The 20,592-nt window shown below is 44.4% G+C and overlaps 2 protein-coding genes across 8 annotated transcripts in view; both read left to right on the forward strand.

The window, feature by feature from the left end:
- Sf3b2 (splicing factor 3b subunit 2) overlaps positions 1-7,705 on the forward strand; it is an 18,296-nt gene extending 10,591 nt beyond the window's left edge. For both annotated transcript variants that reach the window (XM_027408620.2, XM_027408621.2), the window contains exons 13-21: positions 352-501; positions 1,235-1,324; positions 1,434-1,541; positions 1,798-1,905; positions 2,154-2,296; positions 2,383-2,484; positions 6,781-6,880; positions 6,968-7,153; positions 7,465-7,705. In XM_027408620.2, the coding sequence (XP_027264421.1) occupies positions 352-501; positions 1,235-1,324; positions 1,434-1,541; positions 1,798-1,905; positions 2,154-2,296; positions 2,383-2,484; positions 6,781-6,880; positions 6,968-7,153; positions 7,465-7,536 (1,059 nt within the window). In that variant the 3' untranslated portion in view covers positions 7,537-7,705. The remainder of the gene's footprint in view (positions 1-351; positions 502-1,234; positions 1,325-1,433; positions 1,542-1,797; positions 1,906-2,153; positions 2,297-2,382; positions 2,485-6,780; positions 6,881-6,967; positions 7,154-7,464) is intronic.
- A 1,159-nt stretch (positions 7,706-8,864) lies between these two features.
- Positions 8,865-20,592, forward strand: part of Pacs1 (phosphofurin acidic cluster sorting protein 1) — a 117,021-nt gene continuing 105,293 nt past the window's right edge. For 2 of the 6 annotated variants that reach the window (XM_027408629.2, XM_027408628.2), the window contains exon 1: positions 8,866-9,416. In XM_027408629.2, the coding sequence (XP_027264430.1) occupies positions 9,070-9,416 (347 nt within the window). In that variant the 5' untranslated portion in view covers positions 8,866-9,069. Of the gene's footprint in view, positions 9,417-20,592 lie in introns of all 6 variants that reach the window. The other 4 variants (XM_027408625.2, XM_027408627.2, XM_027408630.2 and 1 more) reach the window with 4 other exon arrangements.

The following is a 20,592-nucleotide window of genomic DNA, read 5'->3' on the forward strand; positions in this document are numbered from 1 at the left end:
TCCTCACCAAATCTCAGACTGCTCCGGCCTGAGACTGCCCTGAGCTCTTTGTATTCTCTTTTGATATTCTCTGGTATCAAAGGTGTGAGCTCTGTTTCTCTTTTAGACTGATTCACTCACGTAGCCCTGGGTGGCCTTGAATTCACAGAGATCCATCTGCCTCTTGTCTCCTGAGTCCTGAATTAAAGGTGTGGCCACCATTGCCCAGCTTCTCTAGCTAGCTAGTATGGCTGGCTTTGCATCCTGATCTTCAAGAAAGCTTTATTAGATCATAAACAATGTATCACCACAAGAGTGTCTAATAAAGAACTGACTGATACTCAGTAACTCCTCTCCTGACAATTTTTACAGGAAGAACAAAAGACCATGAAGTCAAAAATGAGAGAGAAGGTTCGGCCCAAGATGGGGAAGATTGATATTGATTACCAGAAACTACATGATGCCTTTTTCAAGTGGCAGACCAAACCAAAGCTGACCATCCATGGAGACCTATATTATGAGGTTCGGGAAGGGGACTGGGAGGTACAGGGTTGAGCCTTGATGTTAACTTCGGTTAGAGTCCATTTTAAAGCTGGTACAGTGGTCCCTAGTCTTAAAATGTCCCATTCCTGCCACCGAGTAACATAGTATGTGGATTTTTTTCTTCTTCCTCAAACAAGTCCTTTTTTCCAGAAGAAAGTTATATGTATTTGAAGTGATGTTTGATGGGTGGTTTAGGGACAATGGCATGTGTTGTGCAGAAACATTTTGTGTGTGTGTGTGTGTGTGTGTGTGTGTGTTTGGTTTTTCGAGACAGGGTTTCTCTGTCTTTGGAGGCTGCCCTGGAACTCACTCTGTAGACCAGGCTGGGATCAAAGGCATGCACAACCACTGCCCAGCACATTTTGTGTTTTAAGTGGGAGAAAAAGTTTTATTTTTCCCCCTGATCTTTGAAATGTTAATCACCATACCATCAAAAGAAGATCAGATAGAAGGATGCTGACAGTCATCTTGTCCAGTGGGCTCGTTTCACAAGTGAGAAAGCAGGTGCTGTATTTGGCCTTATTCTCACAGTAGCAGTAGGGAGTCTGGTCTTCTTCCTTTTTCTATTCTACCCAAGTGGAGCCCAGCAGCCCTGATGGGACTTTGTATCTGATGGAGTTAGGGCTTCTTGTCTGTTCTTATGTCCTTATGCCACTGAGATCTTAGTATGTGTCTGGAGTCCTCAACAGAGCAGGCTGTGCTTTTTCCCCAGGGCAAGGAGTTCGAGACAAGGCTGAAGGAGAAGAAGCCTGGAGATCTATCTGATGAACTAAGGATTTCCTTAGGGATGCCAGTAGGACCCGTAAGTTTGGCTAAGAGGCTGGGAAGCTGGAGAGAGGGTGAGAATAGGAGCAGAAGGGAAAGATAGGGTAGGGGAAGGTAGGTCATAGCCTGTTCTGTTTTTCTTACAGAATGCCCACAAAGTCCCTCCCCCATGGCTGATTGCCATGCAGCGATATGGGCCACCCCCATCCTACCCAAATCTGAAAATCCCTGGGCTGAATTCTCCTATTCCTGAGGTAAACAGTGAGCTTGTTTTCCCTCTTGGCTGCCTTGGGCTATGTGTTACACAGGAGTGTGTGTGTTACACAGGAATGTGTGGGCATACGTTCCTATGGTGGCCAGAGCAGAATATAGAGTGACAGATGGCTTTTTGTTTGCTTGCTTGTTTGTTTTTTGAGTGAGTCCCTCCCGATCTTGGAGTGCTAACTTTTTTCTAGGGCCTCAGTCTTTTCTAGAGTTTTGGAGAACTTACTCATGTTCCCTCTTCTGCAGAGCTGTTCCTTTGGATACCATGCTGGTGGGTGGGGCAAACCCCCAGTAGATGAGACTGGGAAGCCACTTTATGGGGACGTGTTTGGAACCAATGCTGCTGAGTTTCAGGTATGGGGAGGCTGCTGAGTTTGATTTTACTTAATGCTAAAAGGGTTAGGAATAGTAGATCTGTAACTTCATTATCAGGGAGCTGGGCTTGGTGTTCAGTCTGAAAAGGGGCATGTATTTTCTTGGGGTGTAGCACAGCTTTCCTTTAAAGGATTTGTGTGTTTATTTTTCCTTCTTTTAGTGAACAGCAGAGTGGGGCAATAGGCACGAAGTGAGTACTTATTGAATGAATGAGGAATCTCTTTTAGACCAAAACTGAAGAAGAAGAGATTGATCGGACCCCTTGGGGAGAATTAGAACCATCTGATGAAGAGTCCTCAGAAGAAGAGGAAGAGGAAGAAAGTGATGAAGACAAGCCAGATGAAACTGGCTTTATCACACCTGCAGACAGGTAGGAAATAGAACCTAGCTCCTCCAAAGCAGTCTGTCTTTGGGGGCTGCTTTTTTACAGTGGAGATTTTGTTTCTCTCCTCATAGTGGCCTCATCACTCCTGGAGGGTTCTCATCAGTGCCAGCTGGAATGGAGACCCCTGAACTCATTGAGCTGAGGAAGAAGAAGATAGAGGAGGCGATGGATGGGTAAGAGAAGTAATCGGGCAGTAGTTTTGGGGGGAGGACTTTCACTTTAGTTGGTCTTCTAGGTTGGTTGACTGACTTTTTAATTCCATTTTCCTTCCTTCCTTCCTTCCTTCCTTCCTTCCTTCCTTCCTTCCTTCCTTCCTTCCTTCCTTTCTTTCGTTCGTTTTCAGAGACAGGGTTTCTCTGTAGCTTTGGAGGCTGTCCTGGAACTAGCTTTTATAGACCAGGCTGGCCTCGAACTCACAGAGATCTGCCTGCCTCTACCTCCCCAGTGCTGGAACTAAAGGCATGTGCTACCACTGCCCGCTTCTTTATTCCTTTTCTTTCTTTCTTTCTTTCTTTCTTTCTTTCTTTCTTTCTTTCTTTTCTTCCCTTTCTTTCTTTCTTTCTTTTAAAGATTTTTATTTATTTATTATGTATACAACATTCTGCTTCCATGTATATCTGCACACCAGAAGAGGGCACCAGATCCCATAACGGATGGTTGTGAGCCACCATGTTGTTGCTGGGAATTGAACTCAGAACTTCTGGAAAAACAGTCAGTGCTCTTAACTGCTGAGCCATCTCTCCAGCCCCTTTATTCCCTTTCTTAACAATAGTTTTTTTGTTTGTTTGTTTTGATTTGGTTTTTGTTTTTTTTGAGGTAGGGTTTCTCTGTGTAGCTCTGCCTGTCCTGAAACTTGCTTTGTAGACCAGACTAACCTCAAACTCAAGAGATTCCCCTGCCTCTGCTTCCTGAGTGCTGGGATTAAAGGCATGCACCACCACCACCTGGTTCTCTTAACAATTATTAAACACCAACTTTGTGCCAGTGGGAAGTCAGGAGGGTAGATAGATGAGGTATCAGAATAAAGTAATTCAGGTCTGTCTAGCTATGATGAATCTGATGAAACTGGGTAATTGGTTTGAGAAGAATGTTGAATTATGGAAAGGCCCTTGGAAGACCTCATTGAATCGGTAGTATTTGAACTATTAGGAAAGAATTCAGCCAGCCATGGTCTGCAGTCAATAGAGATAGAACACAAGCAATCACAAAGGCCCTGTGGGAGGCTTTACATTGTAATGGATTTTACAGCTCTGTTTTCAGTATGTAGACACATAGGACTGACCCTTGTTCTAGTTTGCTTTCTACTGCTGTGATAAACACCATGACCAAAATAAACTTGGGTAGAAAAGGATTTATTTGGTGAACAGGTTACAGCGTATTAAGAAGGGAAGTCAGAAGGAGCTGGAGGCAGGAACTGAAGCAGAGATTTGGAGGGGTGCTGCTTACAGCTTGTTCTTCATTGCTTGCTCAGTCTGCTTTCTTATACAGCCCAGGACCATCTGCACAGGGGTGGCACAGTCCACAGTGGGCTTGGGTCCTCCCACATTAGTCAATCAAGAAATGGCTCAGAGGCCAGTCTGGTGGGGGCATTTTCCCAAACTGAGGTTCTCCTTTTCCCAGATGACCCTAGTTTGTGTCAAGTTGACAGAAAATCAGACCCTGCACACCCTTTTATGATGAAATAGCTTCCTTGTCCTTATTATTGGTATATCTACTCATGTGTGCAGGTGCATATGTGTATACCTGTGTAAGGGCCAGAGGTTGCTGTTGGGTATTTTCAATTATTCTCAATTTTATTTTTTTGAGATAGGGTTTCTCTGTATATCCCTGACTGTTCTTTAGCATGTTCTTAGACCAGGCTGGCTTTGAACTCAGAGATCCCCCTGCCTCTGTCTCCTGAGTGCTGGGACTAAAGGTGTGTGCCGCCACATCCAGCCTAAACTTTGTTAATTTACTTTTGGTTTTTCCACACAGGGTTTCTTTTTGTAGTCCTGGCTGTCTTGGAACTCGATCTGTAGACCAAGCTGGCCTTGAACTCACAGAAATCTGTTTGCCTCTGCCTCTGCCTCCTCAGTGCTGGGCTTAAAAAGGTTTGTGCCACCATTACCTGACCACACAAGAGTCTTCATTTATTGTTCTCCCCTTATTTTTTGAGACAGGATCTCTCACAGACCCTATGGCTTCCTGTTGTCTCCTCTGCCCCTGCACTGGGTTTAGAGAGACATTTTGTCTGCAGATCCGAACTCAGGTCCCCATGCTTGCAGAGCAAGCACATTACCTACTGACCATCTCTCCAGGCCCTGTAACAACATGATGTGTATCTGCTTGCTAGTTATTATTTCTTATTTATAATTTTATGTGTTTTGCCTCTATGTATTTGTATGAGGGCGTTGGGGATCCTGGAGTTACAGTTATGAGCTGCCATATGAGTGCTGGGAATTGAATCTAGGTCCTCTGGAAGAGCAGTCAGTGTTCTTAACCACTGAGCCATCTCTCCAGCCCCATTTGATTGGTAATTATAACATTTATCAGTTGTAGGTTTTTGTGTTTGTTTTGGAGATGGTTTCATGTAGCCTAGGCTGATCTTGAACTCTGATCTCCAGTATCCACCCAAGGGATGGGATTACAGGTGTGTCCCACTACTTCCAGCTTTCTGGACTGATTTTGATTGATAGTTTCCTTACTATGGATTGTAACCTCTCTCTTTTCTAAGGTGGAATCTTACTATGTTGCCCTGTCTGGCCTGGGATTGTCTATGTAGACCAGGCTGCCTTGGAACTCACAGAGATCTGCCTGCCTCTGCTTCCTTAAGTGCTGGGATGAAAGCCATGATACCTGGCCTTTCTAGAAGTGTGGGGAGACTGGGGGGGGAGTTTCTCTATATAACCACAGCTGGCTCTGAACTTATGATTCCCCTGTCTCAGCTTCTCCGATCCTGGGATTAAATACAGGTGTGCACCACCATGCCTTGCTTTATGCTTGATAGTTCCTGACTGGCGGCTTAGCTTTGTGAAATTTACTTGGCTGGGCCCAGGACATTTTGTATTCCTATACATCCTCAGCTTTCTATGTAGTTATTTAGAAAATCTTTTGAGGCTTTGCTTTTTGGTTTTCTTTGTTTTTTTAAATAATTTTTAGAAGATTTATTGAGTGTTTAGTATTCTATTTTAGAAGATTTATTTATTGTTTTTTAGTATTCTATCTGCATGTATGCCTGTGGGCCAGAAGAGGTCGCCAGATCTCATTACAGATGGTTGTGAGCCACCATATGGTTGCTGGGAATTGAACTCAGGAGGTTTTTCTATGGCTTTGGGGGCTGTGCTGAAACTCATTCTAGGCTGGCCTAGAACTCACAGAGATCCGCCTGCCTCTGCCTCCCGGTGCTGGGATTAAAGGTGTGTGCCACTACTACATGGCCAGAATCTGAATTTTGCTCTAAGACATTCACTGCATCAAGAGTCATCTCTTCTAGGGAAAGAATTGGAGAGAACATGGTCTAGAGTAATAGTGATGGATTTGTCATTTGCCATTGATGCTACTCTAAGCATGACTGAAATCAGTGGTTGAAGGCTCTTGTGTCCTTGGGAAGGCTGGAACATTAGAACAGACAATACTTGTGGGGAAGATTTTGTTTTATTCATTTATTTTTGGTATATTTTTTTTAAAGATTTTATTCGTTTATTATGTATACAACATTCTGCTTCCATGTATATCTGTACACCAGAAGAGGGCACCAGGTTGTGAGCCACCATGTAGTTGCTGGGAAATGAACTCAGGATCTCTGGAAGAGCAGTCAGTGCTCTTAACCTCTGAGCCATCTCTCCAGCCCTACTCTTTGGTATTTTGAGACTTGTCTCATTATATAGTCTTGCCTCTTACTTGTATAGGCTGGCCTCTTACTCAGAGATGGACCTGCCTCCACCTTTGGAGTGCTGATATTGAAGTCATATACTATGAGACCTGACTGTTACTCTTTTGAGCACATGTGTATCTGTGCCATTGTGTCACAGCTCGTAGAGGCCAGGACAACTTGGTGGAGTTGATTTTTCTCCTTCCTTTATATGGGTTCCAGAGGTGGGACTCAAGTCAGTCCTGCTTGTAGGGCTGAGCTATTTCACTGGCCCTAGCCTGTTCTTTTGACAGTTTCTCTCTTCTAAGGTTCTCTATGAAACTTTAGCCCCTTTAACCACTATCCTTTCCTTATGTGTGAGTCCTGGTCTCATCTCCTAATGTGATTCAGAAGATCCTTTAGTTTAGTCTCTGTAGCCCTTACAGATTCTATTGTATCGGATCTGCACAAACCCCACTCCACATCCATAACCCAACTTTTCTTACGCGTTTCCAAGAATGACAAATACTTCAGCTGTAGTTATCTTGGAATTCTCCAGTAATCGGAATGCTACCTATGTTTCTTTTGACTCCAGAGACCCTTATATCCCTCATTAGGTTTTACTTTTTGTCCTTTTCAGCAGTGAGACACCTCAGCTGTTCACTGTATTGCCAGAGAAGAGAACAGCCACTGTTGGGGGAGCCATGATGGGATCCACCCACATTTATGACATGTCCACGGTAAGCATCTGGAGGACATTATTTTGTGATGGAGATGACACTAGTGTCTTAGAGTCTTTGGAGATAACAAGGTTCTAATCTTTGCAGGTTATGAGTCGGAAGGGCCCAGCCCCTGAACTGCAAGGTGTGGAAGTAGCGCTGGCACCTGAGGAGTTGGAGCTGGACCCCATGGCCATGACCCAGAAGTATGAGGAGCATGTGAGGGAGCAGCAGGCTCAAGTAGAAAAAGAAGACTTCAGTGACATGGTGGCTGAGCATGCTGCTAAGCAGAAGGTAGGCGTGACAGGCTAGGAGTAGGCTCTGCCTCGCTCAGTGGCACGAGCTGTTCGCTTTAGTAGTGGGAGGGAAGGGGCCTGCTTCCTATCTTCCTTGAGCCTGAAAACCTTAAGAGATCCTCCATTGTTTGCCACCTTTTAAGTACCTCGACACTGGGGCACAGGGAGAAGAAACTCATCTAAATCTGAGAGGGAAAAGAGAATGTGGTTTTAGTACTTTTTTCCCTCAATTTTTATGTTTATGTAAGGTTCTGTCCTGTCCTGGGGTCATTTAACCTGTTGTAACCTGTCTCTTTCTTTCTTCTACAGCAAAAGAAACGGAAAGCTCAGCCCCAGGACAGTCGTGGGGGCAGCAAGAAATACAAGGAATTCAAATTTTAGGTCCCTTCTCACATTGCTGGCTATCCTTTAGGCTTTGTCTGTATGTCTGGGCTTTATATGTGGATGCCCGAAAGCTAACTCTGTACTTCCCTAGGCTTGTCATTTCTTGTTCTTATTTTAGAATTGTTTTGTAAATAAAGCTGTTTCCCAAGGAAGGATGAATACATGACACTCTGGAACATCTCTCCTAAAACCTTCTGTAGAAGCCTATACTTCTCCCCTATAATCACAGACTACCCCAAAGGACTATGGGATCATAGGTTGCTGTGCTGAAATTGTGGATAATTTACTATTCCCTACCCTTCCTTTGTCCGAAGCCTCTGAGGGAAGTACCTTTAGGTCTGGTCTGACCTTACTGCTTTGTCCCTGGGGAATAAAAATAGCCAGCTTAGCACCCTGGCTAGGCTGGGAAGTAACTAACTGTAGGCTAGGGAAGTAGGCCAGGTGAGGCCTTCCTCGTTGACCTTGTGGCAGAAAGGCCGACTTATTCTAAATAGTTCCAGAGTCCCTGCTAACCCTTGGATTCACTAGTGTGTGTGTTTGAAGGGCTTGTTTTCTCTGGGGGCCCCTGAGTTCTGAGACTAGGTTGGAACATAGGATCCCATGACATTTGCTCAAGTACTGGGGAGAAGTGAGGTGTGGGTGTAGGAAAGTGCAAGAGGGGTGGGGGTGGGGGTATGGCAGCTGATCATGCCTTGAGACAAAAAGAATTGTAGAAATTGATAGAAATTGAGCACTGCGGTACTCTGGGACTGAAATGAAGGCTGGAGGGAGGCGCGAGTTGGGGGGGCTGTACCAAGAAGAAGCTTGATGGGCTCTGGCCTACCCTCATAAGGAAACTTACTAGCTTAGGTGCCCAAGGTGATGGCCAGTCGCTGGATCTCCACTTAACAGCTCCTTTTGCAGGAGTGGGCGAAGCCACAGAAGGGGTTCCCACGGCTGGCCACCCCATTCCCACGCAATGCGTGACCCGCTGAGCGTCAGCCTCAGTTATACGCAGATCCCAGGGGTTGAGCGCGCTCCCGTGCAGCCCTCTCCGGTTTGGGACCGCGCCCCGGAAAACCCGGGCTTCCGCTGGCGGGGTAGCGGCCGCCCAAGGGGAGAGGGGGAGGAGGGGCGCGGAGCCGGCTCACCGAGGCCTAAGGGCAGCGACGTTAAGGTGCGCGGGCTGTAGCCCCTTCCCAAAGGCCGGGGGGCCGAGCTCGGCTCTGGCCCCTCCTCTTGTCCCCCGACGGGGTGGGACCGCGGCTCCCCGCCCCATTTCGGACACGCCCACTCTGGGCCGCGCGGGCCGCAACAGGCGGCGGCGGGCGAGCGCGAGGACCGCGCGCGCAGCGAAGATCCGCGCGTGCGTGCAGATTCGCTGGCGGCTCGCGCTCCGCCGGGCGGTCTGAGGAGAGGCGCTGAGCCCCCGCGCCGCCGCCGCCGCCGCCGCCGCCGCCGCGCCGCCGCCTCCGCGGGGGAAGCCTGCAAGTCTCTCGGCGTGGCCTCAGTCTGCGTAAGCCCTGCGCCCCCTCGACCCCTGGCCAGGTCATGGCGGAACGCGGAGGGGCGGGCGGTGGTCCTGGCGGTGCCGGGGGCGGCAGCGGCCAGCGGGGCTCTGGGGTCGCCCAGTCTCCTCAGCAGCAGCCATCGCAGCAGCCGCTGCCGCAACAGCCAACGCCCCCCAAGCTGGCCCAGGCCACCTCGTCCTCTTCGTCCACCTCGGCTGCGGCCGCCTCCTCTTCGTCCTCCTCCACCTCCACCTCCATGGCCGTCGCGGTGGCCTCGGGCTCTGCTCCTCCCGGCGGTCCAGGACCAGGCCGCACCCCCGCCCCGGTGCAGATGAATTTGTATGCCACCTGGGAGGTGGACCGGAGCTCGTCCAGCTGCGTGCCCAGGTGAGCAACGGGCGGGTGGGATTAGGTGTTGGCCTAGGGGACCGCCAGGCTGGCTCTGTGACAGGCCCCACCTCCCCATCTCGACCGGCTGGGTTGGGGGATGCCCGCCACCCTAGGCTCGTCCCGGTTCGGGTCGGGTGTAGGTGGCGCGGGGGGGGCGGCGGCGCGGAGGGGGGAGCTGCCTTCGCCTGGGCCTTCCAATATTGTTGTGTAGACCCGCCCTCTCCCGGCAGCCCCATCTTCCGCTTTGGCCGGGACCACCCTTTTGGCCTCCTGGACCCAGTCTGCCTTGGCTGGGTCTGACCGAATAACACGGCCTTCCTTAGGGTCAGTAAGTCACTCTTCTTCCTGCCTCACTGGCACTCGTGGGCTGTACATATGTTGCACATATGTGATAGAGATGGCTTTGATATAACTATTTCCCAGTGTATTCAGCATATGCCAAATTGAGTTGTTACCTGTTGCAGGTAAAGCTTGTTTAATAACACTTGGGCGGAGGGGGGGGTGGGGGGAGGGTCAGTACACACGTTCTTCACAGCACACACATTTATGAGTACTCTGTGCTCTTCGTTTTGGGCATCGGTTGAATGTGTTCTCAAATACATGTTTTCATTTCTTCCTCCCCTAGGCACTGGTCACAGGGTCTCCTAGTTCCTCAGGGCTCTGTGAAATGACTCCCCTGTTCCTAAATTCAATCCATTTTTCTGTCTTTTGGAACAATCTGGGAACTTGCATCAAAAAATACTGTTGGAGATACTTTCTGTTTCTCTATGGCAAAGCAGTTCCTTGGGGACAATGTGTTGGAGCTGGTCCTGTGATAAGACAGCCTGCAGGGTTGGTTTTACCCAGTAACCACAAAGAAGTGCCTGGAGGTGTCCTATTTGTGTTTTTAAACAGAGTTGACTCTCACGTTCTGTCCTTACTCTGTTAGCCCAACAGGGCAGGTGGAAGTGTATGTAAGTCAGAGATTGGGGTTCCACCCTCAACTCTATTGATATTTCTTTTTCTTCCTTTATTTTGAACAACCATCACACCAATATATAGGGCATGAAAAATGATGACAAGCACATCTTCTAATGCCATTAGTGACAAATAACCCACCCGTTAAAGCTCTCAGTGTGTGCCGTGTGGTGATGGCGTATGCGTTTAATTCCGGCACTTGGGTGGCAGAGTTTGAGGCCAGCCTGGTCTACAGAGTGAGTTCCAGGAGAGCCAGGACTGTTACATAGAGAAACCCTGTCTCGAAAAAGCAAAAAAAGAAAAGAAAAACTCTCTTTGTGCCCTTTTCTGAACCACAGTCTGGCTTCCCCTACAAAGGTAAACACTCTTCTGAATTGTGTTTATCCTCCCCCACCTCTTGTCTGTCTGTCTCCCTTATAGTTTTATTACATATGTGTCTGTAAACAATACATTTTTTGTTTTTGTTTTTTTTTGTTTTGTTTTTTTTTTTGAGACAGGATCCTACTTGCTTTGGTTGACCTGGAACTCAAAAAGATCTGCCTGTCTCTTGCCTTCCTTAATGCTGGTATTAAAGGAGTACACCCCTACTCCTGGCCTCAACAATTTTAGAGCTTGTAAAATGTATCATGTTGTATGTATTGTGTCACTTTTAACCCAGGCTTGTGTAAATTATCTATATTGTTTGGTAGCTCTAGTTTTTAATACTTTCCCTAATAGATAGTGTTTGGTTATATGAATTACTATTTAATTCTTATGAGTATTTAGGTTGTTTCTTGTTGACATAGACAGTAAAAGCGTCTTTAGAGTATATTTGTGTGTAGGACTGGAATTGCTGCTTGAAAAGTGTGGGTTTGAAGCTTCAAGTGATGATGCTAGACTGTTTGCCATTCCACCTTTTACTCATCCCTTTGTGTTCAGCACTCACTGCTCTAACTTATATTATCTTGTTTTTCTGCCCTTCCCTTAAGGAAATCAGGAACCATAGTAATTTACTTTTGCCAGAACCCTAACACGACACCAAGCTCAAGTGAGAGCTTATTGTGGTCTGGTATGTCTTTTGGTCCTGGGCAGGTCTCTCTTTCTTTCTATGTGGGCTTTTCTACTGATGAATTATGCCATTCCTCCTGTTCTTTGCATAAAAGTCTTGTGCTCCATCCTGCATGGGTCTGCTGTTAGTAAAACATGTTCTCCTTTGTATCTGGGAGTGTTTGAATAGTGACTGTTGGGTAGTTGCCTTTTCTAGCTTGTTAGATTGAAAAAGAATGAATTGATGGCTAGAAGCTGTAACAGAGGGGAACAAATACAGGAATCACTGATGTTGGGTTTTGGTTTGACTGTCAGAGCTCTTCGTTACCAAAAAGTCTGCATAATAAATTACTAGCCCAAGCAACAAGGGTAGACATTCTGTATGTGGATGTGTATAGTAATGACATGTTTACTGTCTAGTCCTGTGCCCTTCATGACTGTTTTCTAGCCATTATCCTTAGGCCTCTCAGCACCTTGTGAAACACTTGTGCTTCTTGGAGCATGCTGTGTGTATTCAGGATAGAAAACACCCTGTGGGGAGGAAAAGGCCTGTTATTGGCCCTTCAGAGTATTAAGTCATTTGGTGAATTTGTTGTCTCCTGATACTTGTCCATGTTATTTAAAATATACTGGCAACATGAAACTCTGTATAGAATCTGGACCTAACATTCTCTCATGTAACTCCAGTGAGACACAAATCTATGAGCTGTAGGCAGTTAAGAAATGTCAATCAGATGGTAGATCTGAGGTTAGGAACACTGTGGGAGCTGGGCATAATGGCATATGCCTATTGCACTGGAGAGTGTGAGGCAGGGCTATTAATGACTCAAGGACAGCCAGTGTTTCATAGTTTCAGGCCAGCCAGGAAGATATAACAAGCCTTACTTGAAGACAGAAATTGAAAAGCGGCTGGGTGTTGGTGGCGCACACCTTTAATCCTAGCACTCGAGATTGAAAAAAATATATATATAATTTCCTTTATTGGACATTTAGATAAAGGTGAGTATTGTAGATGTTTTTAGGTACATGCCTGCTCATTTTTATTGTTTACTAAATTCTCAGAATTAATAGAATTTTAAAAACTTTCAATAACGTGCTTACAGTAGGCTTCAAAAAGGAGTAATTGGCTGGGCGGTGGTGGCACAAACCTTTAGTCCTAGCACTCAGGAGGCAGAGACAGGTGGATCTCTCTGTGAGTTCAAGGCCAGCCTGGTGTATAGAATGAGTTCCAGGACAGCCAGGGCTACACAGAGACTCCCATGGGGGATCATTAAAGTCTGTCACATTATTTGGGGCAGGGCCTAGGCCCTCCTCTGTGTATCTAGGCTGAGAGAGGTATCCTTTCATAGGGAATGGGCTCTCAAAGTCCGTGCACTAGGTAGGGATAAATACTGGTTCCACTTCCAGAGGCCCCATAGACTGACTGCCCTGTCCTCCCTACTGCACCCACAGAACAATTACTTCTTAAATGATAGATGTAAAGTAAATTCAGTTGATCAAATAAAAGAGGGCCTGTGAAATGTCTGTTCTCTCCTTAGCATTGAAAGTCTTAAAAGCATTGTTTATGCTCTAGGAGATTTGAATTTCACAGTGTGAGTGTTGTAATAGAATATCCTCCCTATCAGGGTAATATCATCCACTATTCCTATGGAAGCTTAGATTCCTTAAGTCAGAAAGAGAATGACTTTCACTGAGTTTGTTTTACATGTATTGATTTACAGATCTTTGGGACACAGTAGTTACATGATTTCTATTTTTGGGAGGGTTGGGGGGTTGAGACAGGGTTTCTCTGTGTAGCCCTGGCTATCCTTGGAACTCACTCTGTAGACCAGGCTGGTTTCGAACTCAAAAGATCTGCCTGCCTCTGCCTCCCAAGTGCTGGGATTAAAGATGTGCACCACCACTGCCAGGGTATATGATTTCTTTTAAAGGTAGTTTTCCAGTTTCTCAGTTTTGTGGCCAAACAAGTGAGTTGCTACTCTTACTTTCTGCTCTTGTAGGAAGGAAATACATGCCAGAGACTGTTTGGGCTGTGTCCTTTGACTCCACTGCCTGGGGAGACTAACTGGGCCTGCTTTGGCCTGGCCTTGAAACTGTTGAAGTAGACCTATTTTGTCTAGCTTGCCTCTGACATGTTCTAGAAGTACTTTGGGAATCTCAGGTAACTGGGAATGATTTGACAGCATAGGATTTGGAGTATTCATTAGAAAAGTCAGAATTGAAGCTGGGCCAAGAACTTCTTTCAGAGAGGGCCTCGAATAAGGTGGTTCCAGTTGACAAGCCCTCAGAATCCTTCCTTCTCTAGGCCTAGACCCAGGAGTCACCAGCGCTGCAGGAAGGTTTTAGAGAATCCAAATGTATGTGTTGGTAACTATTCTGTGGTGTTTCCTTTACATAAAAATTCACAGGCCACTATTTAGAAAGTGGACTGGAAAATCAGAAAATGACTTTATGTTTCAAGGGTTCCCACCAAGGCAGCCTTGTACCTGGCATCTTTTCCTTGGAGTGCAAATAACTAACAGTACATTGCTGCTTAGTAAGAGAACCTTCAGAAAAAAAAAATTTCTTTTTAATTTAAAAATTTACTTTGGTGGGAAGGTGGTTACTATGATGTATATGTGGGGATCAGAGAAGAACTTTGTGGAGTTGACTGGCATCTTCCACCTTTACATGTGGAAAGCAAACTCAGGATGCTAGGCTTGTTTGGTCAGCATCTTTACCCACACAGCCATCTCATCATTTCTTTCTTTTTTCAAACAGTATCATATAGCCTTATTAGCAGGTTGGCCTTGCTAAGGTAGCTGAGGCTAACTGTGAATTCCTGATCTTCCTGTCTCTGTCTCCCAAGTGTTAAAATTATAGGCATATACTGCCACACCCAGTGAGAATATACTTTCTTAAAACATTCCAGTAGCCTGGCATGGTGGCACATGCCTGTAATCTCAGTGCAGGAAGATCAGGAGTTTTAGGCCAGTCTTTGCTACATAGTGAGTTCAGAGTCAGCCTTGGCTATAGAAACTGTTTCAGAAACTAATCTGGGCTGGAAAGTTGGCTCAGCAGTTAAGAGCCATGGTTGCTCATAATAGTCTTTAACTCCTGTCCCAGGGATTCTTTTTTTTTTTAATTTTATTTATTTATTTATTATGTACACAGTGTTCTGTCTGCTTGTATGCTTGCATGAAAGGGCACTAGACCTCATTACATATGGTTGTGAGCCACCATGTGGTTGCTGGGAATTGAACTCAGGACCTCTGGAAGTGCAGCCAGTGCTCTTAACCTCGGAGCCATCTCTCCAGCCCCCTGTCCCAGGGATTCTTATGTCATCTTCTAACCTCCCTGGGGACTAGGCATGAAGATGGTGCACATAACATACATGCAGGCAAAACATACGTCACATAAAATAGTTAAATCTAAAAAGTTAGAACAAAGCATTGTTTAAAAAAAAAACAAACCCCAGTTAATCAAAGGACTAGAGAGATGGTTTAGCAGTTAAGAGTACTTGCTACTCTTACAGAGGTCCCAAGCTTAGTTCCCAGCATCCACATCAGACAGGTCGTAAGCATCTGTAATCCACCCATGCAGATACACACAACTTCATGTAATTAATAATGAAAATAAATCTTTAAAAATTAAAACTATTCAATGCTGAGATTTTGTTTTGTTATTTTGTTTTTTTCTTTTTAAATTTTGTATTGGGCCGGGCGTTGGTGGTGTGTGCCTTTAATCCCAGTACTCAGGAGGCAGAGGCAGGAGGATCTCTGTCTGTGAGTTTGAGACCAGCCTGGTCTATAAGAGCAAATTCCAGGACAGCCTCCAAAGCCACAGAGAAACACTGTCTCGGAAAAAACACACACACACAAATAGGGGGAGGTTGCAAGGGCAGGATGGATGCGAAGGGATAGGGAGAGGAATGATGTGAAATCCACAAAGAATCAATAAAAAGTAAAAAAATAAAACAAAAAATGAAAACCAATCAGCCAGCTAACAACACCAATAGACCTTCGTTTATGTCAAGATGATGAGATGCTCTGTTTTAAAGCTGTGTTGTGTTAACCATTTGTGATTACTTGAAATTCACTTCCTTAGCCTGACATATCAATTGGCCTGTCATCTCAGCACTGGGAGGAAGAGGTAGGAGTTCAACATCACCTTGGCTATAGGAGAACCAGTTTCAAAATAACAGTAACAACAAACAAAAAGAAAACAAAGAAAAATTTATTTCCTCTATTATATTGGCTCTACTTCTTTCTCTTTTGCTATCCTTTTCTTTCTTTTGTTGTTGTTTTTGAGGTAGGGTCTTACTAGGTAGCTCTGGTTAACCTCTAATTCACCATGTTGCCCAGGCTGGCTGGCCTGGAGTTTGTGACCCTCCTGTTTCAGCCTTTTGAGTGTTGTGATTTCAGGTGTGCATCACGCCTCCTGGCCTTAGAGCAGCTCTGTTTGTTGTCAGTCTAGACACATAAGACTAGTGGCTTCCATACTGGACAGGACAGATCTAGAACCTTGGAAAGACCTACTGGATAACATGAGTTTAGAGAAAAAAAAGTTGCTTAAATATTTCTAGTGTTAATATTTATAGCTTGAGAAAATATTTGCAGCGAGGTATAGTGGCATATACCTTTAATCGGAGCACTTGGGAGGTGGAGGCAGAGGTAGGCAGATTCCAGCCTGGTCTTCTAGGGAATTACAAGACAGCCAGGGCTACATAGTGAGACCCTGTCTCAAAAAAATTTTTTTTGAGAAAATGTTTTGCAAATTATTTATCTCATTTATCAATATTTACTAGAAACTCACCTCAGTAACAAAAAATTCAGCCTCCCCAAACAAAAAAAACCACAAAATTTCCAGTAATATGGTTTTAAAATGTATAAATTTGCCAGGTGTGGTAGCTTTAATCCTAGCACTCAGGAAGCAGAGATGAGTTCAAGGCCAGCCTGGTCTACTAATTGAGTTCCAGAGCAGTCAGGGCTACATAAAGAAACCCTGTCTCAAACTAAAACAAAGAATAAACTATCTAAATGAAATTTCTCAAAATACAACCTACAAATGGTCAACAAGTGTAAGAAAAAAGTGCTCAATGTCACTAGTCAAATCAAAACCACAATGAGCTATTCTTTCAACTCAATTGGAATGGATGTTATAAAAAAATGAAAAAATAATAAATAGGATTTGTACACATATGTGCTGTCGTGTATGTGTGGTTAAGAGGACAATTTGTAGGAGTTTATTCTCTTCTCATGTTAGTCCTGTGGATTGGATTTAGGTCATCTGCTTGCCTGCAAGCACTTTTACCTTCTAAGCCACTGTGAAGGTATTGCCTACTCATTTTTTTTATAGCAAAAATGGCAAATGGAGAATATTTTAGAGTAGATCATTACCTTCCTTTAAATGCATAGATGAGGCATAGGTGATAAGTTTAGGTTGATAATGGAATATTGATTTAAAAATTATTTTTAAGATTTTTAAAAGTTTATTTTATGTGTATGAGTGTTTTGCCTGAATTATGTATGGGAACCATATGTGTGTGTGGTACTCACAGAGGCCAGTAGAGAGGCTTTGGGTTCCCTGGATCTAGAATTACAAATGGTTATGAGGTAAGCTGCCATGTATGTGCTAGCAACCAAACCTGGGTTCTGCAGAACAGCCCCTTAACCACTGAGCCATCTCTCCAGCCCCTGTGCAGGTTCTTTTAAATGTTGAAGATATACCAGACGTTAGAATATTTGAGATTGCCGAGTTTTTTGAACTTTGACTATTGTACTTCCTGTTTCTTCTTATAAGGATGCTCATCTTATGAGTAAACTTGGTTTTCATTTATCTTTTGGTGCTTGCAGTACTTTTAGTTCTGTAAAGAGAACTAAATTAGATAATAGCCATAGATTATTTTACCCAAAACATTTTTAGGCCATGTGTATTTCTGAAATTAATTTGTGTGGTTGTTAGGAACCTGCTATAGATTTGGGAGGTAGGGAAACATGATCTTTAAAACTTGTTTCTTTCTATATCACCTGCTCTTCGTAGACTGTGGCTCCTCTCCCTGACCCTTGTCCCTCAGGACCTTAGTGTGTACAGGATATCTCCTAAGTGACATTTGAGGTAAGATTGACATGCTAAGCTTCTCTGAGTTTATGTAAGCAATTTTCCTGAGGAAGTTGTGTGCTTTTCTTTTTAATTATTTTCCACACTATGCATTTCTTGAGTTTCTTTTTGTCTCTCTATTTTACATAAGTGAGATACTTTTTTTTTTTTTTCTCTTAAAGACAGGGGTTTATTATGTAGCCATGATTGGCTTGGAAATTGATACGTAGTCCAGGCTGTCTTCAGACTCACACACATCCACCTGTATCTGCCTCCCAAGTGCTGGGATTGCAGGCATGTACCCCCCGCACCTGGTTAATCCTGTAATGTAGTTTTGTTAATGTAGTTTTGTATTGTCTGGAACACACAAAGGACTTAGAGCCTCAGCCATCATCTACTCACTCGGTGCCACCTGACTAATCTTTCTTCTCTTCCGTTCTGTGTGTATTGTAAATGTCTGTGCATGTGTGCTCACACCCATGTATGTACATGTAGAAACCAGAGGTCCCTGTTTTCCTCTGAGGCTGTTGCTCCATATCACATTTACTAGTCTTCCTTTTTTTTGTGGGTGTGTGTATATATGTGTATGGTATGCATTCATGTATGTGCACAAGCCTCACTAATCCCCCTGCCTTTCAACCCTTCAGTGCATGGGACCATAATAGCTTTTATGTGGGTGCTGGTGGACCTTGTTATTGTACAATAAATGCTCTTAACCACTAAGCCTGCTCTTTTGAAACTGATTCTCTTACTGAATTCGGAGCTTGAGTTTCAGATAAACTGGCTGTACAGTGAGTCCCAGGGAACTGGCTGTCTCTGTCCTCCCAGGGCAGAGCTGGTTACAGAGATGCACCACTAGACTTTTACTCTGGTCATTGTGCCTGTATAGGAAACACTTTATCCACTGAGCCATCGTCCCTCCTCCCACTGTTTTTTTATTATATTTATTCATTGTGTGTGTGGTGTGTATCTGTTAGTTGATCTGTCTGTCATGTGTCACATTGTGCTTGACAGAAGACAACTTAAAGGAATCCACTCCTTCCACCATGTGGGGACCTTGGGATTGATTTTAGATTACCAAGTTTGTCAACAAACACCTTTACCTGCTGAGCAATCTTGTTGACTCTATTTCTTTTTTAAAAAGCACTGAACGACTTACTTCAGGGTTTCAGGATTAGCTTTTTCTTCCTGTTTCTTTCATGACATTTCTCAAATACATTGCACGTAACAAACATAGTTTGCACCCTTGCTCTTCCTCTGTCACACCAGTTTTATCTAGTAGCAATTGAAAGTGGGTTTTTATTGTTCTGGTTTAATTTCTTTCTTTCATTTATATTGGAACCAGGGTCTGACACTTACTGAAGATAATGTTTTAAAAATGAACAACTGAAGGACACTCCCTTCCAGCCCCCAGATTAGGCACAAACCATACCCAAACACCAGTTTTCACAGAGAGAGCCTTTATTAATAGGTGAAAAAAAGTTAAAGTGGCTGCTTTCCGACTCACAAAGAAAAACAGCAACAAATGACCTTGCAGGTGTCATTTTAACAGGAGAAAGAGGGGAGCTCTGTGTTATAATGAGTGGGCTAGAATGCAGTGGTAGAGGAAATAGAGGGTAAGGGAGACTCGGAAGGGGGCAGGGATGATTGTCCTGGAGGGACAAAGGACTGCCTCTGGACAGAGGGGAGACAGATGTGGCACATGGGCAAATGGCGGTTTATAAAGGTAAAGGAGAAAAGCCTGTGTTAGGATGAGGTGTTTAATTTTAATTGGGTATGTTAATTAGGTGAACCAAAGGGGGCTTCTGATTGCTGAACTTTGGTAGTCAGCCTCAGGATGAGGAAGTGTCCAAATAGGGAATAGACTTTGGTGGCTAGCTTAAGAAATGTAATCTAACAGTTTTTAGCAAGGTAGAGGGAATCGGGAGAAGGGCAAGGCCTGCCAGAGCGACATGCTCGAGTGGGTTGGTGTCCCTTCAACAGCTGGCTGGGCATGGGTGCACACACCTTTAACCCTAGCACTTGGAAGGAAAATGCAGGTGGATCTCTCTGAGTTCAAGGACAGCCTGGTCTACATAGGAAGTGCTAGGGCAGTCAATAGATTCTGTCTGAAATAAATTACATAATTAATTTAAAAAATAGACATCTGATTATATCATTCCTCTTTTAATAATCTTTCACTTACTTATAGACCTGCGTGTGTATGCCATAAACCACTAGATTACAGGATGAGACCTTGCCTTAAAACAATAGAACAAAACCTTTTCTATGACTTAGGAGACAGACACATCCTGATAATGTGGCTGGCCCTTTCCTGACTGATATCATCTGCCATCTTCTCTGTTGTTTTCATGGATTTGGGCAAGGTAGTCCTTGGGGCTTTCATGCTTGCTTTTCCTTGTGGCTGAGGTGCTCATTTTTTGGAATATCCATGGTGGCTGGCTCCTGGGGACAGCCAAGTATTATGTTACTTTTCCTGTGAAGATATGAAGAATTACCCAAGATAGGGCACCAATGACAGATCAAAGAGTGGATTCTAAGTCTAACTTGGTGAATCATTGGGATATTGGACTTATTTAGAGGAGCATGGGTGATTCGCCCAGCTACACCACCGAAAAGTTCACCCTTATCTAGGTAACGACCTATTCACTGGAAGTCTATTGATTCCTCTACTTTAAAGGGTGTCTTCACCTGCCCAGTCCATCCTGATGTTTGTGAAGCTTCTTCATGGTGTCTCAGTTTCTGAAATATTCTTATTTAGTTACTGTCTATGTAGTCAAAAATAACAATTGTCAAGCTGATGACTGATTTTTCCCATAGCACATGTTTATCTGTAATATTTACTGAATGAATATCTATTATATACAATTCACTCCTTCAACAATTATTTAACACTTGTTTCTGTGTGCCAAGCACAGATGTCTAGGTGCTTAGGAAAGGGTAGCAGAGACTGAAAAAGTCACTTCTTTATTGGAGTGTACATTCCAGAACAGGGACACAGACAGTAAACCATCAAAAATTGGATCTGTGATAATGGTCAAATATTGAGTGGTGTCATTATCTGTGCAGGTGGTATTGGTGGTGTAATTGGGAGTATTGGAGATTGGCTGCT

This window comes from Cricetulus griseus, chromosome 3 (genome assembly GCF_003668045.3).
Source record: "Cricetulus griseus strain 17A/GY chromosome 3, alternate assembly CriGri-PICRH-1.0, whole genome shotgun sequence".
In the NCBI taxonomy this organism is placed as follows: Eukaryota; Metazoa; Chordata; class Mammalia; order Rodentia; family Cricetidae; genus Cricetulus; species Cricetulus griseus.